The following is a 27,990-nucleotide window of genomic DNA, read 5'->3' on the forward strand; positions in this document are numbered from 1 at the left end:
GGCTGAACTAGCTCTCAATACAACACCTTTTTGTTTGCAAGTCACTGAGCTGCTTCTAGTCTCACCCAGGTCATCAGTACCAACATCATAAAGCCTGACCTCTAGAACTCGGAGGAGCTTTGAGCATCTCACCTCCCACCCCCAGAAATGGATGCATCCAAATCTAAGCAAGCTGGAGCTGCCTGTGGGGAGGGAAAGCAGCTAAGAGTGAAGCATCATGCCCCTCTGGCCTCACTAACAAACAGAAAGGGAAGCTTGCTCCAGGAGACCCAAACATAGTAAAGAACAGAACTCTGGTGGTCAAATGAAAAGTTGATTTCCTTCTCCTACATATCTTAGCAAATCAAGAATGGGCTATAATGGAAAAGGAAGATAATAAATTAGCAAAACATCCATAAAAAGCTAATAATGCAATGGAATCTAGGATCCTTAACCCAAACTAGCTCAGTGGTGGCACCAGGTGAGATCTTATTCAAATTAAGGATAGAGCCTTGAAAATACATATCTCGGCACTTCCTTAGGGTACCATCTGCCCTTCCCCGCCAGTTTTCCATGCCCCAAAGTACCCCTGCCCCCAAAGTTAGATACAAAGGCTTCTCTGTGTCATCAGCTTCCTTTGCCTCCATGTGGATGATGTGGACAGAGATCCCTAAAGCCACCAGGGCTCCAAGGCCCAGCTTTCCAAGGCCCCAGCACCCCTGTAGTCCCCAACCAGTCACACCTGGGAATCTTTTCTCACTGGCACTCCTGAATGGGCAATGATTAAAGGGCCCCAGGTCCCAGGCAAATGTCTATTAGAAGGTCCGACTAAGAAATCTGGGTGCCAACGTCATCGATCCAAACTGTAAATGCCTTGAAAAAAAGAAAATGGATCCTTCCTTTGTGTCCCTCACTGTCCACCACAGAGCCTGGCACCTAGAAGGACAGCCCTCAGGGCTGCCTGACAACTTCCTAAATGAACGGGTGACTTACTGCCCTACTCGGCCCAAAGAACAGCCCCAGATGCGGCTGCGGGCGGAGGCAGCCACCAGACGACACCGCCAGACAACTGTGAGGTAACAACTACAGCCCAGCAGTAGCCTCTGAGACAAGCCAGTGACTCCACGCCAAAACCCGAGGAAAGTAGGGAGGGAAGCGGAAGTGGCAGGAAGGAAGGGAAGCGAAGACTGAGAAGGCACATCAGAGACTCAGATATTTACAAGTACCATCCATCATGTTACGACGGCAAGCATGCTGAGAAGCTAAAGGAAGAGGGATTTCTAAAAATGTGTAAAACATGTAGGGCTGTACTCCAAATAGAAACTAGGGTGCCTGTCAGCAGTTCTGATTCTGCTTTCTGACTTTATGTAAACAATGCATCTCTCATCCCACCCACCCACAGAGCGGAAATTAGAAGAAACAAATACTTAAAGGAGCTGAGGGCTGCTGAGTACGGTCATTTCTAATCCAGGTTCTAAGTATACTATTTCTTTTAACTTAAGAATAAAACAGTAAAATCACAAATAATGCCTATTTCACCCCTCCAGTCTCATATAAAAAAGATGGGGACCTTCACTGCCAGTCTCCACCTGCCAACTCACATTCACACTGCAGAGGAAGAAATGCCCCCTGACTGGCCAGAGCCCACCAAGTTGTTCCCAAGAAGCAGATTATGCGGGACAAAAAGTCTAAGACCCAGACCTGTTTCTGCCTCAGCCATCAACATGCCCTGGGAGAGTTCCGTTTTTCTATCCGCTTTCCCCATGAGGTTGCTGGTCCCTGCCACCCTCAGCCTCACCCTGTTCAGGGAAGCAAGTATGCCAGCAACTGTAGTCCAGGTTAGAGACAGTGGGTGGGCAGAGGGTGTCCTTACTGCTCTTGTTGCTACAGAGCAGATAGTTAATTTGTCTGTCTCAGCCCCAAACTCTTATGTATTTAACATGTCAGAACCTACCAGTTTTCATTTAGTTGGTACAGTCCATCCAGACCATTTGCACAGGGACCAAACTCTGCACATATGGTGTACAGAATTCCTCTTGCCTCCTTCAACTCCAGCCACTCCCCAGGGGCTACAGCCTGTGCCCCTCTCTACCAACCATACCTGGATTCCAGCTCTGAATGAACCAAACATCTACCACAACCTCTGGGCAGACCTGAGTGTGCGCCACTCCACCAGACTCAGTCTGGCGCTGCACAGTCCTGCCCTCCAGGAGGCCACGAGCCCGATCCCCGTCTAAGATGAGCATCCTTCTCATAGCTACCTATTCCAGCACCTGAGGTTCCAAGGCCAAACCCATCCAGCTGAGATTCAGATGAAGGGGCTATGAAAAGTATGTGGCTTTAGTAAAAGAGGTTCTTCAAGGAAATCAGCATCTAGCCTAGGCCAAGACCTGAGAAGCCCTGGTGACAGTTGTACCTTTAACTGCCAGCTCTGGAAGCTTCTATCCCATTGCAGAGATGGAGCTAATATTTAATAAGTGTTTTTTTTGCTAGGCAGTATCCTAAGCACTGACATTATCATCTCATTTAATCCTCAAGGAAACTCTGAGAGACAGGTACTATTATTATTTTACAGATGAGGAAGCAAAATTTTAGAGGGCATAAGAAAATGCCCTGAGATCTCACTGTTTGGTCAGTGGTTGAAGTTTGGCCCAGATGATTCACCTGAATGACTGTCAGAATCATGAGGATAACCACACACACTTGGCAGCAGTCCTATCCAGGACACAGGGCGTTAAGTGTCCTTTGAGTCTACCCTCCACTGAGCTTCACTCCCCCAGGCAATGTTCCCCGACTCACCTGCTCAGAGTCCCCCGCGGGGCCTTAGTGCCTCCAGCTCCGTGGGTGATGCTGGAATTCTTGTTGGCAGTCATGGTCATTTCTGCTCTCTGCGAACACAGAGCCCTGCGAAGAAGACAAGACCAATCAGCCAAGTTTCCATGGGTAGCCCAAAGCACCTCAAACATTCCCAGATGACCTCCAGAACTGCCAGCAGGGTTTCTGTGGTGGAAGCGGAAACCACTTTCCCACATATATTTAATTTCATCTGTTACAGCTTGTGGGCCTCAAGGCTTCCCTGATCTGGGTCGGGGAAAAGTCTGTGAGCTAACAAATAACTTCTCACTTCACAGAAAACGATTTTAAAAATTCCATTCCCATCCAGCTTCTTCTCGTTACTGAAGTTAGAGTTTCCCAACTTTCTGGCAAGCCATACAGCCCTTATGAATTTTGCCATATTTGTATACTTCCTGAACAATCATTTATTCAGTATTTTTCTTGAATCAACTTGAAACTGATGTACTGGTCTTAACTCCATTCTAAACAATTAACCACTGACAAATATTTACTGAGTACCCATTTCCCGGACACTGCCATCAGCAAAGAATAAACCCAAGCCTCTGCTCTCAGGGAGCTTACATCCTAGCAGAGGGAAACAGACAATACGCAGGCACATCTCACGTGTGTGACATGTAAGTGTATGCTTGTGTATAATATGTATAGTGGTAAAGTGGTGGGAAGGAAAAATGAAGCAAGGTAGAGGAAAAGGAAAGATGTGCCATTTTAAATAGGATGTTCAGGGAAGAACATCCTAATAAAGTGATACCTGAGTCAACACCATAAAATTATGAGCTATCATATTTTTAACACCCATTAAAATAAAACTAATATGCTTTAAAGTATCTAAGCACTACAAAGTGAAAAATGTTGTATATGTACCATATGCAATTAGCTAATATCATATAAAGTTGTTTTATGCTAAAATAATGAAGGAAAAGGTTAAAACTTAAGGGTACATCCAGACTGGAAAAGAAAAAGTAAAATTATCTCATATTTGCAGATGATACAATCATGCTTGTAGAAAGTCATAACATTTCCACTAAAACACCGTTAAAATAATATATAATGTCAAACATGCTTACAGGATATAAGGTAATACTTAAAGAATCAATTTCTTTCTACACACTAGCAATGAACAATCTAAAAACAAAATCAAGAAAAACAATTCCATTAATAATGGCAGCTTCCCAGGTGGCGCTAGTGATAAAGAACCCACCTACCAATTCAAGGCTTCCCTGGTGGCTCAGAGGTTAAAGCGTCTGCCTGCAATGCTGGAGACCAGGGTTCAATCCCTGGGTTGGGAAGATCCCCTGGAGAAGGAAATGGCTACCCACTTCAGTATTCTTGCCTGGAGAATCCCATGGAAGGAAGAGCCTGGAAGGCTCCAGTCCACAGGGTCACAAAGAGTCGGACATGACTGAGCGACTTCACTTTCACTTTTCACTTTACCAATGCAATAAGAGACGTGAGTTAAATCTCTGGGTCAGAAAGATCCCCTGAAGGAGGGCATGGCAACTCATTCCAGTATTCTTGCCTGGAGAATCCCATGGACAGAGAAACCTGGCGGGCTACAGTCCATGGGGTCACAAAGAGTCAGACACAACTGAAGCAACTTAGTATGCTGCACAATAATAGCAGCAAAAGGAATAAAATACTTACGAAGAGATTTAACAAAAGAAGTGCAAGACTTATACACTGCAAACTGCAAAACATCATTGACAGAACGTAAAGAAGACATAAATAAACAGAAAGACATCCCACGTTCGCAATCAGAAAACTCAAAGTTGTTAAGATGGCAGTATTCCCCAAATCGATCTACAGGTTGAATTGAATAGCCATTAACTGCAGAAATTGACACTGATCCTAAAATTTTATGGCAGTGCCAGTGACCTAGAGCAGTCAAAAGAATCATGGAAATGAAGAATAAACTTAAAAGACTCGGATTTCCCAATTTCAAAATACTACAAAGCCATAATAATCAAGACAGTGTACACAGATATAAGAATAGAAATAGAAATCAACAGAATAGAATTGAGAAATAAACTCATACATTAATGGTCAGCTGATCTCAACAAGGATGATAATAAGATAATTGAAGAGGGAAAGAAGAGTCTTTTTAACAAACGATGCTCAGACAACTGTGTATTTGTATATAGAGAATAAAGTAGGACACTTGCCCTGATACTATACAAAAAAAAAAAGTAAAAATGGATCAAGAACTAAATTTAAGAATTAAAATTACAAAAGAAAAGCCTGGAAGAAAACATAAAGGTAAATCTTTGTAACACTGGATTAGGCAATGGTTTCTTAGGTATGACACCAAAAAGCACAAGCAACAAAAAGAAAAAAGATATAAACTATATTATATTAAATAAAAAATTTCATGCTATAAAAAATATAAGAGTAGAAAGACACCCACAGAATGGGAGAATTATCTGCAAATGATATATATTGGCTAAGCTACTTGTATCTAGAATATATAAAGAACTCTTACAGCTCAATAATAAAAAAGACACATAATCCAATTTAAAAATATGCAAAGGATTTAAACAGACATTTCTCCAAAGATATAAAATTGGCTAATAAGCACATGAAGCAATGCTCAACATCACTAGTCATTAGGGAAATACAAAGTAAAACCACAATAAGGTACTGGGTTGGCCGAAAAGTTCATTCAGGCTTTTTGTAACATCTTACGGGAAACCCCAAATGAACCTTTTGGTTAACCCAGTATTACTTCACACCACCAGGATGACTACAATAAAAAAGACAGATAAAAACAAGCATTAGTGAGACTGTGAGATGGTGGAGAAATTAGAACCTTCATTCACTGCTGGTGGGAAATGTAAAATTGTGCTGCCACTTTGGAAAGCAGTTGGCAGTTCCTCAAAAAGTGATATATAGTTTCCACATGACCCAGCATGACCCACTCCTGGATATACAGCCGTGAGAAAGGAAATCATGTCCACACAAATACTTGTACTAATGTTCATAATAGCCAAAAAGTGGAAACCCAAATGTCCATCAATGGATGACTGCATTGGCAAATGTGGGACTTTCCTATGGTCCAGTAGTTAAGACTCCAAGCTACCAATGCAGGGGGCATGGGTTCCATCCCTGGTGAGGGAAATAAGATGCTACATGCCACATGGAGTGGCCAAAAGATTTTTTTTAGTGTGGTATATCCATAAAATGGAATATTATTCAGACATAAAAAGATACATTCTTCATGGATGAACCCTGATGCCAGTTTTATGAAATGTCCAGAATAGACAAGTCTACAGAGATATAAAATTAGTGGTGGCTCAGGATTGGGTTTAGGGTGGCAGAATGGGGAGTGACTCCTATGAATACGGTGTTTCTTTTAGGGTATGAAAAAAAGTTCTGGAATTAGATAGTGGTGATGGTTATATAACTCTACAAATACATAAAAAAACAAATGAATTGTACACTTTACAGGGGTGAATTTTATAGCCTGTGAATTATATCTCAATGTAGACGTTAAAAAAAAAACTTTAAAATTTTTAAGTGCCTTGGAGAGTGGATGTGACACAGCAATAATTGATGTACCAAATATATTTTCAATATGAATGTGCACTCTGTTCTGGGCTAACATCACCTTCAGGGAGAAGTTAAAAGTAAATAGAAACAACAGTTCTCTCACTCTGATCGGCATTCTCATCACATTGACAAAAATGAAGCATCTTTGGATATGAAAGGTAAACATTCAGGCTTCAGCAATACGTGAACCATGAATTTCCAGATGTTCAAGCTGGTTTTAGAAAAGGCAGAGGAACCAGAGATCAAATTGCCAACATCTGCTGGATCATCGAAAAAGCAAGAGAGTTCCAAAAAAAATCTATTTCTGCTTTATTGACTATGCCAAAGCCTTTGACTGTGTGGATCACAATAAACTGTGGAAAATTCTGAAAGAGATGGGAATACCAGACCACCTGACCTGCCTCTTGAGAAACCTATATGCAGGTCAGGAAGCAAAGTTAGAACTGGACATGGAACAACAGACTGGTACCAAATAGGAAAAGGAGGACGTCAAGGCTGTATATTGTCACCCTGCTTATTTAACTTCTGTGCAGAGTACATCATGAGAAACCATGGGCTGGAAGAAGCACAAGCTGGAATCAAGATTGTTGGGAGAAATATCAATAACCTCAGATATGCAGATGACACCACCCTTATGGCAGAAAGTGAAGAGGAACTAAAAAGCATCTTGATGAAAGTGAAAGAGGAGAGTGAAAAAGTTGGCTTAAAGCTCAACATTCAGAAAATGAAGATCATGGCATCTGGTCCCATCACTTCATGGCAAATAGATGGGGAAACAGTGGAAACAGTGTCAGACTTTATTTTTCTGGGCTCCAAAATCACTGCAGATGGTGATTGCAGCCATGAAATTAAAAGACGCTTACTTCTTGGAAGGAAAGTTATGACCAACCTAGACAGCATATTCAAAAGCAGAGACATTACTTGGCCAACAAAGGTCCATCTAGTCAAGGCTATGGTTTTCCCAGTGGTCATGTATGGATGTGAGAGTTGGACTGTGAAGAAGGCTGAGCGCCGAAGAATTGATGCTTTTGAACTCTGGTGTTAGAGAAGACTCTTGAGAGTCCCTTGGACTGCAAGGAGATCCAACCAGTCCATTCTAAAGGAGATCAGTCCTGGGTGTTCTTTGGAAGGAATGATGCTAAAGCTGAAACTCCAGTACTTTGGCCACCTCATGCAAAGAGTTGACTCATTGGAAAAGACTCTGATGCTGGGAGGGATTGGGGGCAGGAGGAGAAGGGGATGACAGAGGATGAGATGGCTGGATGGCATCACCGACTCGATCAATGGACGAGAGTTTGGGTGAACTCCGGGAGTTGGTGATGGACAGGGAGGCCTGGCGTGCTGCAATTCATGGGGTTGCAAAGAGTCGGACACGACTTGAGCGACTGAACTGAACTGAACTGAATAACCTTAATCCTGGAGAGTATCTTATTTATTACCTTGGTGCAAATAAGTGATTGGTCTCAATGACAAAAACAAGCCAAACCCACATTCTTGATATCATTCATAATTCTTTCCTAGTTGCAACATGAAATGCACTACCTTCACATAAGCTCTCATGGCTGTTGTTCTGCTGACGATGGTAGTGAGTGGAGTGGGAATTAGAAAGGGAGGAAGCAGCTGCAGGTGACAGCGCTGAAACACCCTCCTACAGTGAAGACTACAGAAGCTTTCAGAACAAGGAAAACCCTGGGCCTCACTTTTATCCTTCATGAAAAGCCTTCCCAACCTACAGGGGGAAAAATTTTTATAAACTTAAGTGTACAGCATATTTGCGATGAGGAGGAGGAGGGGGTTAGACGGTGAGTTAGTCCCGCCACCAGAGCACCTGCGCACACTGGCGCTCAAGAGATGTCCTTTACCTGCCCCAGCCCAGGGCCAAGTTAAGAGCTTGGTGGATGGCTCTGTGTGTTAAACAGAAAGAAGAGAAAGGACAGGCAGCCCCTGGAAGCTTTCCCAGGCCAGTTCTCGGGGTCCTCAGGGAACTCAGTGCAATAAGGAATCAACTCACTAAGCATAAGCTTTCAACTGTGCCCATGGTAACGACGGTCACAATAATCATCAGAACCCATCATAACAGCACTGGACGTGCTCTACCAGCTTCAGGGCAGGCCCTCAGGGGGAGGACAGAAGGTTTGTGGAAAGAACAGAAACTGGAATACATTAAAAGAACATGATTAAAAATATATTCTTTCCTTCCCTGAATTTCTGATCTAAGAAGGGTGGACCCACTGCTCTGAAAAGCTATAACAGGAGAACCAAGAGCCAACTAGAAAAAAGGTAAAATGTAGATAACTGTGGTATTTGCTGGAGCCAAAAAGAAAAATTCTATGAAGATGCAACCAAGAAAGGAATGGATCAAAACTGCCACCAGGCCCGTGGCAGTGCCCTTTGGTCACATACCTGCAGAAGCACAGCTGCTGTTCCCAGCAGTGGCCCAGGAGGTGAGGCATCGTGGGCAGGCACCGCTGAGAGAAAACCCGGAGAGCCCACTCAGTCCAAGGTGCCTGCTCACGGTGCTCCCACCACCTGCTCTCTCCAGCCAAGTCTCTCAGGCTCAGGGAATAATCCAGCGGCTTGAGAAGCTGAGGACCAAGCTAACCCTTTACATGTGAAACGCAGACTTGAACAGTCTCCATGGCTGGCTTCCTGGGGCCTTCTCCCAAGGCCCTGAGAGCCACCCCAGACTCCCATCGACACTCTCTGCCTGACTCCTTTGGCTGGTCTGGCTGCAAGGAGAGGAGACGCTCCCAAGCAAAGAAACACCCACTGGGAATAAGAGCAGAGAAGCCAGGGGGATGAGAGGCTGTTTCACTAAAATTCAGCCAAAAACTACATGTTTGGAAAATGAAATTGTTCAAGTAGGATCTACCACCAATCACGAACTGCTCAAAAACCCAGCTCTGACAAGTTATAGACAACTATCTGAAGAGTTACAACCCAAAGACAGGAACACAAGGCACCGCTAGAACCTTTCTACAATCTCTGCCCTAAGACAGAAATCACAGTCCTGGGATCTCAAGGTGTAGTGGGAAGAACACGTGACTTGGAGTCTAGCTAATGCTAGTCAAGGTCATTGCACACCTGAGTTTTGAAGACTCCACTTTCTCACCGTAAGAGCAATAATAATAACATGACCTACCTCATGTAATTGTAGTTCAGACACACTGAAGCTTGATAAATCACTTTTTCTTCCAGATCATGCTTCTCTGGGTATTTGGAAGTCGCTTTCTCCATTCCCAAGCTAGATTCATCATTTTTCAGACTCCCCGATACTGCCATTCATTCCAGGGACTCTATGCCAGGCACTGTGCGAGGTACTAGGATATAAAAATGGGGACCTCCCTGGTGGTTCAGTGGCTAAGACTCCATGTTCCCAAGCAGGGCGCCTGGTTCAATCCCTGGCAGGGAACTAGACCCCACATGCCACGACTGAGAGTTTGCATGCCGCAACTAAGACCCAGCACAGCCAAATTAGGAAATACTAAAATTTTAATAAATAAATAAAAACGAACAGATACAACCTTACCCTGGAGGAGCTAACTGTAAAGGGAGAAAAGGGAAGGAAAAAGTGGACTCCAGGAAGGCCCTATAGAGAGGTGACATTTGAAAGTAAGCCTTAATCTATTAGTGACCTAAAAAAAAAAGATGCATTTATTATGAAAGGTGCTGCTAGATTCTTTATAGAATAGCTAAATTTAAAAGCATTTTAAAGGATTAAATAATTTAATCCCTGTGGCAACTCTACAAAGTGGGTGCTATTATTATTTACATGTTACCAAGGAAACCAATGGAGAAGGAAATGGCAACCCACTCCAATGTTCTTGCCTGGAGAATCCCATGGACAGAGGAGCCTGGCAAGCTATAGTCCACTGGGTCACAAGAGTCGGACAAGACTTAGTGACTAAACCACCACCACCACCAAGGAAACCAAGGTACACAGCAGTTAAATCGCTCGTCCCATGTCACACAGCTAGAAAGTGGCAAGGCAGGAGTTGGAGCCCAGGTGGCCTGTACCAGCGTCACAGCTCTGAGGCAGGTCTATGCATGACCTCCACCCATCTTCTAGTTCAGCTCTCACCATTCTGGAAACAGTGATAACTTTCCAATCAGGAAATGCAGGTTCAGAGAGATTAAAAGACTGGCCCAAGATCACTCACCTGGAGAAGGAACAGGGCAGGAACGTTGACTCAGCTCTGAGTCCACCATCTACCTACTTTCCTTAACATTGACAAGGGTGATTGTTAAAAAAAAAAAATGCAGAGCCTCAGGCCCCATCTCTCCCTCTTGAATGGGGCCTAGGAATCTGGATGTTCAGCAAGCATTTCAGGCTGGTCTTACGGACCTGTGTGAAAAACCTGTGTCCTACCACATGCTAAGAGCTTGTAAAGGTTTGAAGGGTCACTACTGACCATCTTCCCAAGAGTCTGCCCAGCTGTGACTAGGTAGCCTTTCCTCCTCCCACCCCCAGCTTCTTCCACCTGCAAAGAACCACTGATCCTCAACAGAGAAGTAGGCACATCATGGGATCCAGTAAAAGCATCATCAACATCTGCCCTAAACAGGGTCCTCAGTCTTCAGTGTGTTCTGAGTTCCTGTATCTCAAAGCAGCTCTTCCTGCCACCCGCCCCTGGTAGCTAACAACGGTTTTCCTCACTTCCCCTCCCTTTCAAACTCCTGGGAACAAGAGTTTATAACTGATGGTTTATAAACTGGTGGTTTGCAACAACAAAAGTACGTCTCATTTGGCCTTAATTTTTTTTTTAAGTTGAATTGGGTGAATATAAACAAAATACAAATAAAAATTCAGATTCTGGATTCTCTTGAAAAATCTGCTATCATTTCTGTATTTCTATATGGCAACAGCTGGCAGTCCATTTAGATGTAGCAAGCCCTCCCCAATTTACCGCTGTCCCTCCCACCCAATGGTGACAGGTGGCCAGCTTTGCTCGGCTCTGTGACCTGACTCTCCCAGTCGGCAGGTGAGTGCTGTGTCCCCCATCCCAGCAGGGAAGGCTTGGGGGCACTGCCCTGTGAGCAGTCATGCAAAGCCTCCCGGAGGGCGGGGCTCATGCAGGGCAGGAAGGAGCTGATTCTGGCCTCGGGAAGCCCTCCATCTAACTATCCCCCGAACTCCACTGGAGGAGAGAGCCTCAGGGCTCCCTGCTGCGGCTCAGGCCAGCCTGCATCCTGCAGTTCTCTGTCCTGCTCCCTTAGGGCTCTCTCTCCCTACAATCCAGTCTCACCACCCGGCCTACAGGTGCTCTCCCCACGGCCCGAGAGGAATCCCTTAGAGGTCAGTCTCTGAAGGAGGCTCCTTCTGAGGGCTGACCAGCCTCTAAGAATGAACCTTCCGATCACCCTGGCTAGGTGACATTTCTAAATGTCTGTGTGGTACTTTTCCGCAGGCCTAGTTTTGGACATGACCATGTGCTTCGTCCCTGAGAAGGAGACGTCTGAACCCTGAGAGCACTGAGGAACAGATGCACGTATGTGGAGGGAGGCTCCTGATCTGCAGGGTTCAAGTCACCATCTAGAGGAAACACAAACACGGCCCAGCACTCTGCTCTGCTGGTCCAGGTAAGAAGTCCGGAGCCTCCACAAAGGAAACCTCTAAACCACATGAGGGAATTTCTGCTGAGTTGACATTCCACTAATCTCTTATGCAAACTCTCGTGTGGAAGTAATAGCTTAGGAAGCAGCCCACAGGGAAGGAGAAGGCAGGCAAGGAAACCGAGCTCTGTGTGTCCTGAGAACCTGGGTTTAGCCCAATCCAGCTCTGGACAGTTGTGGTCTGACTGCCCTGGGGTCAACCCACTACTCACCCTGCCCAGGGAACACCCACCAGACCACCCTCACCTTCTTACTGACTCCTCTCTGAAGTCCTTTTTCATTCTAGACCGAAAGATAAGGATCAGACTGGCAGCTCCCCCATTGAAGGGCCTACATCTTTAATTTCTTCCTCCAAGAGTCTCAGCAACCAACATTGGCACTTAAGCTTCAGGAAGAATCATCATTAGAAAGAGTTCCTTTTAACTACTCAAGCCAGACCTCTCTACAGTGTGAGGTTTTGTAGGTGTCCCTGGAGTAGGCTAAGGTGGGAAGCGCTTCATTTACCTTTCAGAGTTCTGCCCGGATTGACAGCTCAGGCCTTGTTGCAGCAGCTCACCTCCACAGCCTCTTTGTTCCCCGGCCCTCCTAGGACATTCACAGCCATCCCCAGGTCTCCTGACACCCTGGCCGCCTCTGATCCCACACGGTTGAGAAAGCGGTGTGGCAGTGCTTAGGGAGTTCTTCCTCATGATTTGAACAATCCTCAGTACCGAGCAGAGAGTTCTTCACCTAAAAGGCCCACAAATGTTAACTGATTTGCTAACTGATGGCAAAAGTGGGCCCCCAAGGAGTGAAAGGCCAGGAAGACAAAGGGCGCGAGAAATTCAAGCACTGGCCATTATCCTGTAGGGTACACTCCTTCACTCCCCACAGTCCTGGCGGCTGTACAACCAATGAAAGGGAGTTTTCCAACTGTAGCTGCCACCCAGTTGGGCTGTCACCAACAGGCCTTCCCCCTCCACCCTTCAGCCAGTCCCCTCTCCCTCAGGAGTTTCAGTCTCCTCACAAGTGCCCCTGGTACCTTCCGGGATGCTCCTGCAGTAACAGCTCATTCAACACACCCAAGGAAGAGAGACTGTTCCTGGGAAACCTGCCTTCATCTCACTCACGCTGTCTTTCTCCTCCTCCACCCCTCTTTTCCTCCCTTCCTTTCCTGACTCATTTCTGACTGGTTATCTGCCCACAACCTTGTTTTCAGCTCTGTTGTACCTAAAATCAAGCAGCTACAAGGGAAAGGGGAGACAGTGGGCTCAGAGATTGTGTGCTGAGCATCAAAAGCTATCACAAGGGAGCCAGCAAGGTTTTTCTCAAGCTGATACCCTAATTCCCTCCAAAACGCCAGACCCTTTTTCTCCATCAGTACCTCTACATACCTGGTACCTTGGATCTTTTCCATTCCAGCCCCAGGTTCTGGGGTTCTAGGTCCAGAAAGCCCTTCGAGCAAAAAAGTCAAGGGGATTATGAGCCTGGTCAAGTGGAGAGGGACCAAGATTTGTTTTGCTGGGAGATCAGAAGAATTGCGGAGTGTTTTTACAGGTCCCTGTGAGGCTGAAATCCTCCTCAACCAGTCACAAAAAAGATTATTTTTGTTGTTGATTAATAACCAAAAAAAAAAAAAAATCAAGCTCTCTATCCATCTCCTCACTGTCCACTTATCACTCCCACATCCTCTTTCCCAACTCTCCTCCTCAAAGAGGCCTTTAAGTTGGGGCTTTCAACCTCAACCATTTTCAGTCCCTTTTCCTGCCAGATGGTCCTTCTCCACTTCAGTACTGATTTTGTGGAGGTTTGAAGCTGGGTTTAAATGTTTCCTGAAAGCCTAAAATGGGCTGAGGGCTTGTTAGGCAATTCCAGGCCAAAGGAAATCTGGTTGCTTCCAAGACAGTTTTATAAACCTCGACATAGCTATTTCTGCCAGTCTGGAAACTCAGCTTCTTAGCAAGGACCTTAACCCAGCTCTGCCAGGACGATGGAGCCTGCTCTGTCCGGAGAATGGAGGCCTGCCCCACAAAGGCCTCCCTCTTCCTCCCTGGCAAGAAGAACCTTGTGGGTCCTGTAAACATGTTGGGGATTCCAAGGCCACAGAGCTAGCTCATACCAGAGCCTTCCCTCTGCCAGTCATAGCAGACTAAATGCCATTTCCTGCACATGCCAGGAATGTTTATGCCTCTAAGCTTTTATTCAACCAATTCCTTCCATCGTGAAGTCCTCCACCCCCATTCTTCCTTAAATATTCAGTTCAAATGTCAACTTCTTTCTGAAGCCTTTCCTGATCCTAAATCTTGACCTCATTCTCACCCTTCCCATGCTCTCCAGCCTAGCTGAACTCAACCTGACCGATGGCAAGATGCCTGCCCTGCTCCAGAAAAACACAAAACCCACAAGTCAACTTTCTCAGAAGGAGACTAGGAAGTGGTAAGGGCTAAAGGGGCTGGGGAAGTCTCAATACCTTCATTTTCCTATCTGTAGTATCATGAGAACATCAAAACCAGCGAGAAGCCATATATAAAATACAAAGAATACTCAGAACCAAGAGGTAACATACTTGAAGTCTCCGGCATTCCCCCAACTCTCAGCCTCAAGGCCCCTTCCCTTGTCCTCACTCTCTTCACTCTTACTCTGTTTCCCATTTCATCGAGAAAACAGAAACAATCAGAACAGACCCTCAATAAGCTACGATCATCAGATGTACCCATCACCAGCAACAGGGCAGATCTTGCCACTTCTCTGGCAAAACCCTGACATGGATCCCAATCACTCAAAGAAAGAGCCAAAATGTTCACAATGATCTACAAGGTCTTCATCATCTAGGTCTCTATGATACTTCCAATCTCATTTCAACTACTCTTTCCCCACCAGCCACATCTTCCTTATTATTTCCTCAAATACACCAGGCACATGCCAACTCCAGGCCTCCACACCCACTGTCCCCTGTAACTACAACATTCTCCCCCAAAAGAGGCTCCTCCCTCACCTCCCAGGTCTTTGGACATCACCTTCTTAGTGAAGATTCCTCTGGATCACACTATAAAATTTAGTATTAAGAAATTACTATATTAAAAAACCTTCCTCCCCCCTACTATCCCCTCAGCCCTCCTATTCTCCCTTCTCCTGTTTTACCCTTCTCCATAACATTCATCACCACCCAACACAACTACTCTTATTTTCCATTTATTTATTATGTCTGTATAAGCTCCATGAGGCTAGGTATTTGGGGGTTTTGTTTATAGCTGTACCCTTAGTGTCTAGGACAGACCCTGGCACACAGCAGGCCCTCAATAAATACTTTTTAAATTATTTATTTATGGCTATGCTGGGTCTTCATTGCTGCATGCAGGCTTTCTCTAGCGCGGCACGCAGGGGCTACTCTGCAGTTGCCATGCACAGGTTTCTCATTGTGCTGGCCTCTCTTGTTGCAGAGCACAGGCTCTAGGGCCTCAGTAGTGGCACATAGACTTAGTTGCTTCATGGCATGTGAAATCTTCATGGACCAGGGATTGAACCCATCTACCCTGCAATGGCAGGCAGATTCTTAACCAAAAAACATTTGCCACCAGCTCAGAGTGGCCGTACCGGACAGAGTGAGCAGCTTGGTCAAGGTTTTCCATTATGGTTATTGCTTTTTGCCCTGTTCTTGCTCCAAGGTCTTCTTGGCTTTTGCTCACTGTTTTCCTTCTTCCAGAAAGAAGGCCCATCTGTCCAGGCCCATCTTCCAACACCACCAGCCTTCCCAGTTCAGAGCCTGACCCACCTGCAGCAAGCATGTCCACTCAAAACATTCAGAAGGGGGTCATGTCCTCTGAACACCTCTGAACAGATTCAGACCAGGAATGGCTTCAGCCCCAGAACTGAAGTTGCTCTCTGCAAAGATTACAATGATTTTCCTGTTATAAAACACAAAGATCCTTACTCTGGGGCTTAGTGAATGACAGGGCTTTCCTATCCTGATGTCTGCTGCTTGGGACACCACTGACCAGCCCTCTCGGAAGCACTGTCATGTAGTTAACTTCAATCTGGAGTGCACTCTCTGGGGGTAGCATTTTACCATCTGCCTGGAAGATCTCCATGCTCATCAAAAGAGGGCACAGGTCATGAAAGGCTGGGGAAATATCATAAGAGAAGTAGAAGGAGAGACAGGTGTGGCATCTGAGACTTTCATGTGTTTACTCACTTGAGCCCTTCCAGAGCATCTTCCTGGCCAGGCCCCCCTGCCACTGTGCTATACCCTGGTCCTTGCCCTTGAGCAGCCCTCCATCCTGCCTGAGACCGTGGAGTAAAGGAAAGATGCTGGTACAATGTAACGAGAGCTCTGACAGAGGTATGGACACAGAGCTCTGAAAGCAAGGAGAAAGACACCTAACCAGGTGGACAGGACAAATGCAGGGGAAGGTTCTGGAGGAGACAGGAAGTGACACTGGGCTGAGTCTTGTAGGACTTGTAGAAGACAAAACAGAGGAAGAATGTTGCTGCTAGCAGAAGGAAAACCGTGAGCAAAAGCCAAGGAGACCTTGGAGCAAGAACAGGACAAAAAGCAATAACCATAATGGAAAACCTTGATCAATCAGATTACCATAATGGAAAACCTTGATCAATCAGATTACACTAAATAAGAACTCTGTTCATTAAAAAATGCCATTTAGAGAGTGAAAGAAAACTTCCGAGTGGGTACACAGATTATAGAACTCGGCAGAGTGGGAACATTAGGTACACAAAGCAAAGTTATCTAGAAGAAGTTGAGTCACTCTCAAACTGCAGATCTTGGCCAGATCATTGGGGCTCAATCTCCCTTTGGATAAAAGTCCCAGTCTTAGAAGGGAGTAGAAGAAAGTGTATGTACACAGCCAGGCTCGGCTGTTCTAAGTACGCACTTATCTCATTTAATCTAGCTGTCATTATCTCTATTTTATGGAGGAAGAAACCAAGGCTCAGGCTAAGTAATTTGCCCAGGGTTTTAGAGTAAGTGTAGACCCCAGAGTCTGGAGAGGTTGGCACTGAGCTCTCTAACAGAAACCAGAGCAGTGAGTCCCTTGGTCTCTGTCATATCTTGTGGCAGGAAGCCACCCTCCATCCCGAGTACACTCCTGCAGCCCAGCTGTATCTGGACAGAGTTAGAAATGGCAGTAGTCTCATGTCTGGCCCCCAAATTCTTGGTGTTAAAATCCCATTTTTCTTTAAGCCATTTAGTTCAGAGGGCCCTGAATCAACAAAACATAAACGTAAAAAGGACTTTCCTGGTGGTCCAGTGGTTAAGACTTCACGCTCCCAATATAGGGCTGTGGGTTCGACTCCTGGTCAGGGAACTAATAAAATCCCACATGCTGTGTGTCGTGGCAACGGTAAATAAATGAAAGAGATGCTCCTCTTTTGCTGTTCTTCAAGTCTTTTCTCCTTATCATTCTTCCCCACCCAGGGACAGAGGCACTCACAAACACAGACCCTGGTAAAAGAAAAGCCTTCCCCTATACAGTCTAACAGGAGCTGAGACTGAAGATAAGGGGCATTTGTCCATCCATCTACCCAACTACTTTAAAGGTTATGATGGGGACAGAACTGGCCTTTTTCCTCCTTTAAATAAAGTAAGTGCTACTTGGCTTCTGTGGTTCTCAAACTGTGTGCAGAGGTGCCCAAGAGTACCACAGGGAACTCACAGGGGGTGCTGCAAGGTATTTTAAATTTTTGAGGGAAACAAGGGCAATATTCAACATTTGTTGGACATGCCGTGAGTTTTAACATGAGATCGCACTGCATTCTTTTCGATGATTTCATTTCTTTGTGAAGCTGGGTTTTTAGCAGCTGCTGTGATTAAAAAGCAATAACCGTGTGAAAAGCAATGTGGAACAGGAAATGGGGATGGCAATATCCAATGCAATTCCAACACGTGAGATGTGGTGCAGTGCCAGTACATCCCATTAGCTAGTGCCTATGGCTATTTGAGAATGAAATACAAATATTTTTAATTGAAATGGAAGTACAATATTATGCTAGGTTCAGGTGTAGTAGGTAGTGATTCGATATTTGTATATGTTATGATCACCATGATAAATCCAGTCCTATACAAGTTATTACAATATTATTGACAATATTCCTTATGCTGTATATTACATCCTCATGACTTACTTATCAGATAACTGGAGATCTGTACCTCTTAATTCCCTGCACCTATTTTACCAATCCTCCCAACCCTCCTCTAAAAATATTTTTCCTTTCAATTTATATATATATATAATGTTTTTCAAAGGGCCACTCAGTTATTAGGATGTATAAGCACTTACTAAATTGTTTACACTTAAATATTTCATAAGAATATTCCGCCTCTGAGCATTGTGAAAAATGCTCAAAATTCCCACAAACTGAGGGAGTTTGGGAACCTCTGTAGCAGGTGTTTTTAAGTCTCTGCATCAAGGAGCCATGGAGGAGCTCAGGGTGGACCCAACCTGCCCCAGCAGCATGTGGGCAGCTAGCACTCAGGCCTGTGGACGGCACACTCAGGCTTCCCCCACAGCTGACAGAGCAGCTGCCCCTCTGCCTGGAGAGATGAGGCTGCACACCAGCTCCCTCTCAGCTCAGAGGCTGCCTACATCTGCATCAGCTTTACCCCAGGCTCCCAGGCTCCCCTCTGAACTCCCTCCTTGAAAAGTTATATTCAGCAGGAACCTCATGAATAAAACCCCAAGCCAGCCCAGAAGCCAGCAAGCCAGCAGGGGACTTCCACACACGCTCAGACTTGAGCAATGCCCACAAACCAAACCATTAATCCACAGAGGGAGGGAGTGATGGGAATCTGGAAGAGGGATTCCACGGGCAGCCCAGCCGCTGAAAGGCCAACTGGGCTTTTGGGTGAAGATTTACATGAAAATTATGCTTTTGTGTCCTGCTAGTCTCCCCCAGCCCTACCACCACCCTGGGGGTCTCTGGTCTGATACATTCCCTCCCTCTATTCTTCCTTGAAGTCATAATCCTCCGTTGGTGACATCACAGCTGTTGATACAACAGCCAACTGTTGTGATGTCACAAGACTCCCAACTTTTATCATTTTCAGTAGGGAGTGGGGTTAGAGAATGTGATAAAGGGCTTGTACTGCATAAAGTCATAGAACTGGAATCTGCTTTTTCATGCTAATTTCCCTGGTAATGAAGGGCACTGGCTCAGAAAATGAAAGGCAAGCAAGCCACTGGCAGCAAGGCTGTGTGCAGATTCATCTACACCAAGGGGAGTGGGGTGGGGGAGTGGGGCTAGGACAGAACAGAGACAAAAGTTTTTAATTCCAGGATTAGCCAAATATGAAGATCTTCTCAGTCTGGCCAAGTTTAGAACTTTCTCTTTCCATTATCCGTTGTCTGAGCCCAGGGTGAGCAGAGCAAAGCTGAAATGCAGGAAAGGCTCCAGGCTGGAACATTCCTTGGAAATTAACGTTTGTGAAAAAGCCTTGGGTTCTGGACTCCACACTGTCCGAGGGACAGACTCAGTTTGGACGCATCCTGAGGACCAGGATGGACAGGGCATTCACAGCCATGTCACAGGAGAAACGACTAAAGAACGGAGAATGTTTACCCTGGAGAAGAGAAGACTGAAGATGGGCGAAGCTGAAAATTGCCTTGAGAATTCTGAAAGGCCCTCATGTGAAAAAGGGATTAGATATGTTATCTGTGGTCCCCCAAAGAGACCTTAGACAAGGAGAAGATCCAGAATGGCCAAAATGAGAGCATTTTATTCTTAAATTTCAATTACAGACAGTAAGTTCTTTTTAACTCCTCACTTCTAAATTACAGACTAGGCTCCTGAGGACAAAGACGGTCTGAGTCACTTTGGTATACCCCAGAATTTAGAATAAGTGGCACATACTAAGAGCTTATTAATATTTGTGAAATAAATGAACAAAAGAAGCAAGGACAATGGTCTGCTCAAAGTTGGTGCTTACTCATTCACTCGATTAGTATTTTTGAATCCCTACCACATGCCACTCACTCAGTTAAGATGCTAGGGATACAAGGGTGAGAGAAGTAGATAAGGTTAGTCTTCCCCTCCCCCTGCTTTGTAGATTAGCACAGATAGCATGTAAGGTCCCTTCCACTCTTGAGATTCCTTCATTTTCAGAGATGACTAAGATATTTTAAACTGAGAGGAAACAGGACCCTAACAGATAAACCCCACCCACCACTACTGCTACTGTTCACAAGCCTGGAAATCTGGACCAAGCTAAGGCTACCTTCAGCCAGGGAGAGGCCCCATGCAGAAACAGCCCAGTGCTGGACCAGACTAGCCCAACCCAGCTGGGCATTTTATCAAAGACCCCCAAGCACCCCAGACAAGACAAAGTAGGCTCCTATGTAACCAGGGCTCCCTCAGCCCAGCAATAAGTCAGTACAGTCCAGTTAGGTAACCTGGGGTATTTCAGATACCCTCACTTCTCTAAGGAACTTAAAATGTCCCCATCAGCCTCAGACTATTATCTTGCAAGGAAAGAATTCCCAAGATCTTCCAGGTTGTACTGGGGACACAGACTCGGTTCCAACTTCTGAGGGTATGAACTGAAGGTAGTGAAACTAAAGGTAACAAAACAGATGATTTAACAACTATGATACGCAATATACTAGACACACAATATACACAGACATTCTCCTCTCCAGGGTAGTCCTTCGAGGTCTGAATGTTTATTCCAATACATTCTCAAAACATTCCTAAAATTCCTATTTGGCAATTGCCCTCAGAAACTTTGGAACATTATCTGAATTTTCTCTGAAGGAAAATCTGCATCCATTAAGGATGCTAACTCATTCAGAGCCATAGGACACAAAGGGTGCAAACCAGAGAAAAGTACCTTGGGTCAGAAGCAGCAGTAATTGTCAAGTAACCTGTGGAGCCTTGCTATCAAAAGGGGTGCATACTGAGACTGTCCCAAAACTCCAATTTTTTAATATAATTTAATTTAGTTTAATTTATTTTTTTGGCCATGCCACATGGCTTGTGGGATCTTAGATTCCCCAACCAGTGACTGAACCTGCACCCTCAGCAGTGAAAGCATGGATGTTCCCTAGCCACTGGACAGCCAAGGAATTCCCAAAATCTCTACTTTTTAAGAATACAACTGTTTGAGGTCCCAGACCCCTCCCAGTATCTAATAAACACCAAGAACCTCCACAGAAAATTTCTAAGAACAGAAACTTCTGTCTGCCAGTTTAGGAGGTTCATAAGTGTCCAAAGTTCCTCACAGACCCACTCTAAGAATCTTTGTGCTAACCCACTTTATCTGCCCCGCAAGTGCACAGGTAATTGTGAATGCAGGCCTATAGAACTCATCAGGTGTGCCAACACTGGACACTGAGAGTGTGCCAACAAGGTGCCCCGCTTCCCTGAGTCCTTGCTCAACTGCTTCACACCTGGATGCCAGCAATTTACAAACTGCTATGCATCACAGGCCTTCAGGAGTAAGGAACAGTCATATCCTGCCATATATGGAATCTAGAAAAATGGCACAGATAAACCTATTTGCAGGAATAGGAATAGAAACACAGACATAGAGAAGAGACTTGAGGTCACAGTGGAGGAAGGAGAGGGCGGGACAGATTGGGGAGTGCCGCTGACATAAATACACTAGCCTGTGTGAAACAGAGGGCTAGCAGAAGCTGCTGTACAGCACAGGGAGCTCAGCTCAGTGCTCTGCGATAACCTAGAGGGGTGGAATGTGGTGGGGGGTGGGAGGGAGGCTCAGGGGCAGGGGATGCATGTATACTTATAGCTGATTCATGATTTGTAGAGCAGAAAGTAACACAACACTGTAAAGCAGTTACACTCCAATTTTTTTTTAAAAAAGGAATAGTTGAATGCAAAAACATCAGACACAAATGCCAAAGATCCCAAGACTCAAATGTGACATTTTCTAAAGCGGTTTGTGAACTGGTGCTGAAGACAATTCCTAAAGAGGAATCAAACCTACCTTGAGTAACCGCAGCTTTTTAGCCATGTAAGTGCACAAATGAAGAGCAAGCTGTGGGCACAGCACATATTTCTCCCCCTTCCCAAAGTTCCCAGTCTCCCTAAGGGATGCATGGGGAAGATGCCTCCTCCCTTCTTCTGGGCCAGCCAGCATGCCCACCAAGCAGTTCTTGACACACCAAGAGCCACCCAAGTCACATCTGACTCATGCCAGAGCTCTCTGTAATGAGGTATGACATGTGTCTAAGCTCTTGTATATTTTCACATTTGTAGCCTACAATTAGGCATTTCTGAGGGATGTAGCTGACTATGGTTCTGTTTCGTGACCTATAATTATTCACACAGGCATCACAGCCCATCCAGGCAACTGTCAGGCACTCTGAGCTCAGACCTCACGGAGGAGGTTGCTCGGCTCTACAGTTAGTGACAGGCCTCCGAGGTCCACACTGCTCTTCCTGGGCTGCACATGGAGATGCTATCCCCTCTGTTCCCTTCACCAATCTTCCTCATCCACTGCCCAGCTCAGCACAGTGCAATCCTAAGCCCAAGGGTTGGCATCTCTGTGGACCCAGTATCCGCAAATATGGACCACTTTGCTGGACATACTCTCCATTACCAAGGCTGTAGTGATTTAAAGCAACTTCTCAAACTCCCTACAGATCTCTCGCTTGAGGAAAAATGGGTCACATCCACCAGCCCACAGAACCTTGCAGTCCACTGCTGTGGGGCTGGGCTGTGGGAGCCGACATGGGCCACCTCTCTGAGCCAGCCTCTCTGCCACTAGTTGCAGAGGCCTCGCTGCTCCCAAGGGCTCAACAGAATAATTCTCCCCCTTGCAAACACCCACCACCATGCTTCCTCACTGCCTCCCTGGCTGGGAGGGAAGGCCTGGTTAGCCCTTAAGATCTGTCCCCTGATGATATTTCACATTTATATTTAGTTCCATTGAGAACTAGTTTCTTGATTCTTTAATGGAAGCTCAAGTCTTGATTCTAAATATAATCAATGATACTGCCACTGGCCAGCACAGAGCAGCCGTGAAGTACAACTATGGCCCGCACTCAGAGCAGCACGCACTTTACATATGAGCCCAATATCTCAACCACAATTACTATGCAAGTTACCCTTCTTCCCCAACTCTAGTTCCAAGTCCTTCAGAGTCTAAAAAGTTTTAGACTTATCAAAACAACATTCATTGCTAGCTCATTTGAGTCTGCCAAACAAACCCCAGTGGTTAAATGCAAAAGGTACTTTCTCCATTTAACAAAGGAGACTACTTCAGAGAGGCTATCTTGCCCCCAAGGTCACTCAGCTCGTAGGTACAGAACCAGGTCTAAAACTACTATGCAGTTCTTCGTATGTCAATAATTAACTACCTCATCTGGCTTACTGTAAGGATCAAAGGGCTAAAATACGAAAAGTACTTGGAATAATGTCTGGTCCAGCGTGAGGACTATGTTATTACTGGTGCTGTTGTTGTTATTATTAAGAATATTATTACCATCACCACCCAGAACCCTCCCATTCCAAACCTAAAGCTCCTTCCTCTCTGTCCTTGTGCAACTTCACAAGGATTACTCAGGGGGCAGCTTCATCTAACGTGAGTGAGTCTAAACCATGCAGTTTGCCTGTGGAATCTGGAACTTACCGGGCTTTCCATCTTACCATTCCACAAACTTCCCCATGCTTTTGTGCACACTTGCATGCACACATATAACTACCCTTTTTGCAAGTCTAACTCTCTAGTCTCTCAGCCTCCAAGGTCACGTATGCTATGTCAGCCAACATTCTGTGGCTTGCCTTCCCTGCAGTTCCCAACTTTTCACTCATTTGGTTCCTCTCTTCTACAATCAGTTAATGAGTACCTGATTCTTTGGCAGGCACCGGGGAGGGTGATATTCCTTGCCCTCCAATACCAAATGAGAAGTACGGGAAGAGTGGGACACACCAGGGGAGTGAGAGCCAGAGGTGCCAGAAAATAACTCTGTCTGAGAGCAGCACAATGGATTTTAGAAAAGCAACGCTCAGATGAGAGTGACTAGACGTACCTGGGCAACAGCATTTAGACAGGATTTCAAGGCCCTTCACACTGCCAGCATGAAGGGGCTGTATGTGTATACACTTGTATATGTGTGCGCAAGAGAGACAGACAGAGACAAAGAAAAAGAGAAAAAGCAAAGAGCGAAAAATGAGACGTCGGCGGCTGAGCCCACACTGCCTGGGGGCGGCAGGCAGCTGGGACAACACACGTCACCTCTGCCTTTCCATGGTCTGAGTGGCAATCCCGACTCCTTGGTATGCTTACGGTGCACCAATTTTAAATGCAAAATCCTTTAACAACTGTTTTCTCTTTCCTTCTGTCTTCCCTTCCTTCTAAAGGTCTGTTTATCTCAATTCTCATTTCTGCCCCACTCTGAGCCCGGAGTTTTAGTGCCAATGCTTTTACACAAATCCAGCTTCACGTCCTGAGCAAAATATAATTTCATAGGAATGTAACTCTGGAATGATCTCATTGAAAAAGCACATCCAGCAAAGGCCATGAGCAAATTTCAGGCCAGCCCATTCACACCCAGAGCCAAGGAGATCGCAGACCCCTTTCCCTTAAATGGACAACATGCCTGGGACCCAGCAAAGCACACCAGCTGCCCACGGGTATTACCCTGCCCACAGTCAGCCTTCCTGCTTGCAGCCTGAGGCCTGGGCCTAGAGCAGCGACCACCACAAACCATTCTGCACCGTACAAGGACAGATTTTCAGGAGAGCATCCAAGCAAACAGGCCTCACTGCCTAGACTCTCCCCATGTCCCTTGGGAGGGCTCTGGCTGCAGGCCAGGAAACGTCAGCTGAAACTCCTAACACCCACGTCACAACCCTGTCAGGCAGAAGGTCCAGAAGCCAAGCTGGTGCAAATGCTCCCCACACCCACCTGCCTTCCCTACTTCTGAGAAGCTCAGTTGCTATCCACCTCTATCGAGAAAGTCAAGAGAGTAGGGTGTTTGACTCTGAAACCAGATGGCAAAGCCAGGTCTAGTCCGTTCCAGCAGGACTGAGACAGAGTGGAACTGGGGAAGAAACAATATGTTCAAATGGACTTTCAAAAATTCTAGCTGAAAAATCACTAAGCTGGAATCTTTGGGGAAAAAATGTCCCTATTCCAAATCTGTACTTCACCCCCATGAATCCTCATAAAATGGACCAGAAGAGGAAGAAAAAAATGAATGGCTTGCAGGGCCAACAGGAACTCTATATATTATCTTTGCAACTTTTCTGCAAATCTGTAACTCCTCTGATATAGAATGTTATTAAAATTAGTGGTTAGCCATTGTTTCCTCTGTAAGAAATAATGGGAAAAGAGTAGTCTGGGGTACGAATTCCAACTCTACTTCTACTAGCTACCAAGCTGTGAATAAGCTTTCGAGGCTTGAGCTTCCTTAACTCTGAGGTGGGGATGACAGCTCCAAGCACGGAGCATTCTTGGGCAGATTAAATAAGATACTGCAAGCAAAGCACTCACCACTGCCCAAAGTGCTTTCTTTCTGGGCAGTAGCAGTTCTCCAGCCTGGCCTTGGGTTCTTGGCGACTGCAGTTGGAGGCCCTACCTTCACTCCACAGCCCTGCAGTCTCTATGATTTACAGCCTTTTCCACACACAGCATCACAATTTAAGCCCACAGTAATTACCCAAGAGCTGAAAGCCACCTCACAGGGCGTTCCAACTAGCGAGAGCACACCTTTGTTGACAAAAACATGTTCTTCTCCTTCCTGCTTTCCCTTCCTCCAATAGGATCCAACGTCACTGCCAGGAGCTGAATTACTTCTGTGAGGTTCACGGGGGTCAACCAGAAGGAAAGGCAGAAGTTGGCAGAGCTGGGCTTGCAGTACAATCAGCGGTCCATGTTAGGAGGCTGGCAGGGGAAGACGTATGCTCTCAAAGTTGCCGCAGAAGACTCTTCACCCCTCAGCAGCACCACCATCCCCAGCCCCTCACATGAAGCTGGACTGATAAACTACATTTCTGCCTAGTCAATGGCCATAGTAAGTTCCCCAAAGCCAAGAGACAAGCCCTCAGGCGGGGCTTGAAGCTGCCCCCCAGCCCTGCAGCCAGGCCACTCCATGACTCTTGGTTCCAGGATGTGCTGTCCATTTTCCTCCTCCAAGACTGAGGTGAGTGGACAGGGGCCCCTTCCCACTCTCCTAAATTGGTGGGCTGGAGGCCAGGGAAAGAAAAAGGGGAGGAAAGGTATGGCTCTGATGTCACATTCTCTCTCTGAAAATCACTCACAGGGATATCAGGTCCTTAAAAACTCTCCTAAAACAAAGGAGAAGTCTAATCTCACCCTGAAAATTTGGTGTCCAAATAAGGGAGCAGTCAGTGCTAGAGAACTGTTAGCTTGTTCCAACTTTGAAAAGCCCTGTGAGAGAAGCAGTTCCCAGGCTTGGGATTCCACTGACAGGTTGTAACCTCTTGAAACACTAATGGGTACATTCTAGTGGCTAATTTCTCTGACCTTCCAGATGGCTGTACTGGGACACGCCCCAGCTGAGGCCCAAGGACATTAGTTCCTGGCAGCGAGTGTGCAAGCGCTGAGCAGCCCAGCTGAGCCAGACAACAGCCCCAGCTCCAGAGGCTTCAAGGACACATTTTGGGAAGCAGAGTTCAAGAAGAAGATGTCCTTGGAGCTATTTCTTATTTAACCAAATAAGAGCCAAATATAGCCAAATATGAAGGAGCTAACTATGTGATCTGCTGTGCAATTTATCTCCAGCTAATCACCTCATACCAAGCTTACTACAATGGTCTCTGATTACATAAAGAGCACTTTACCGAGTGCCAGCCATGGAGGCGATATATAAATGTGAAGTGTTACCAGTATCATTACTAGTTCCCAATCTTCTTCCATCTCCTCCTGCTCATAAACAACTAAGTATTCTAGAATCTCAGTATCATCATCATGTTGCTCTTTGGGGCTCCTTAACTGCTCTGGGTGTTCTTTGGAAGGACTGATGCTAAAGCTGAAACTCCAGTACTTTGGCCACCTCATGCAAAGAGTTGACTCATTGGAAAAGACTCTGATGCTGGGAGGGAGTGGGGGCAGGAGGAAAAGGGGACGACAGAGGATGAGATGGCTGGATGGCATCACCGACTCGATGGACGTGAGTTTGAGTGAACTCCAGGAGTTGGTGATGGACAGGGAGGCCTGGCGTGCTGCGATTCATGGGATCACAGAGTCGGACATGACTGAGCGACTGAACTGAACTGCCAATCACGAGCTTCTCTGCTGGCTCAGATGGTAAAGAATCTGCCTGCAATGCAGGAGACCCACGTTCGATCCCTGGGTCAGGAAGACGCCCTGGAGAAGGGAATCACAACACACTCCAGTATTCTGACCTGGAGAATTCCATGGATCAAAAAGCCTGGTGAGCTACAGTCTATGGAGTCTCAAAGAGTTGGACACAACTGAGTGACTAACACACACACACACACACACACACACACAAATGCCAATCACACCAAATCCAGACTCCTCTGGGTCCTCCAGAACCTTGTGAAATGCTACCAACCAATCTTGCTTCCCTCTTCTTCCTTCCCTGCTGCTCTTTCAACTACCCTCTTTCCCTACCACCACCACTCCCCTACCATCCTCCATTCCCCTCCATGCAAAGACACACAGACTTGCATACACCCCCTCCACATACACACACACAAATGCACTTCTATCTCCAGCAGGACACCTCCCTGCTCCATACATGTCCATTTCTGCATCTGCAGCTGTGTTTTTATGCTCAAACCATTTCCAGCCTGGAGTTCTCCCCTTTCTCCCTGTTATCCAGATCCTACCCATGCTCCATAGCCCAGTATAAGGTCCCTCCCAAACTTCAGTTGGGAGACCATCAGATCCACAAACAACGAGCAACCCTGTGTGAGGCACTAGGCCGCTCACTAAGGGCAGGGGAAAGAAAACAACACAACCCTCCATGCTCCTAACTGGTGAGAGGGGCCTCACCACGAACCTCCCTTTTCACCTGAACTGTGCAGGTAGGGGAGTCAAGAACCAGACCTCAGAGG

General features: G+C 45.9%; 1 protein-coding gene across 4 annotated transcripts in view; it reads right to left on the reverse strand.

Moving 5' to 3' along the window:
* The window catches only part of DENND2B (DENN domain containing 2B), a 166,256-nt gene that overhangs the window by 59,120 nt on the left and 79,146 nt on the right, over positions 1-27,990 (reverse strand). For all 4 annotated transcript variants that reach the window (XM_006051600.4, XM_044929489.2, XM_025266612.3 and 1 more), the window contains one exon: positions 2,779-2,883. In XM_006051600.4, coding sequence (XP_006051662.2) covers positions 2,779-2,858 — 80 coding nt within the window. In that variant the 5' untranslated portion in view covers positions 2,859-2,883. The remainder of the gene's footprint in view (positions 1-2,778; positions 2,884-27,990) is intronic.

This window comes from Bubalus bubalis, chromosome 16 (genome assembly GCF_019923935.1).
Source record: "Bubalus bubalis isolate 160015118507 breed Murrah chromosome 16, NDDB_SH_1, whole genome shotgun sequence".
Taxonomy (NCBI): domain Eukaryota; kingdom Metazoa; phylum Chordata; class Mammalia; order Artiodactyla; family Bovidae; genus Bubalus; species Bubalus bubalis.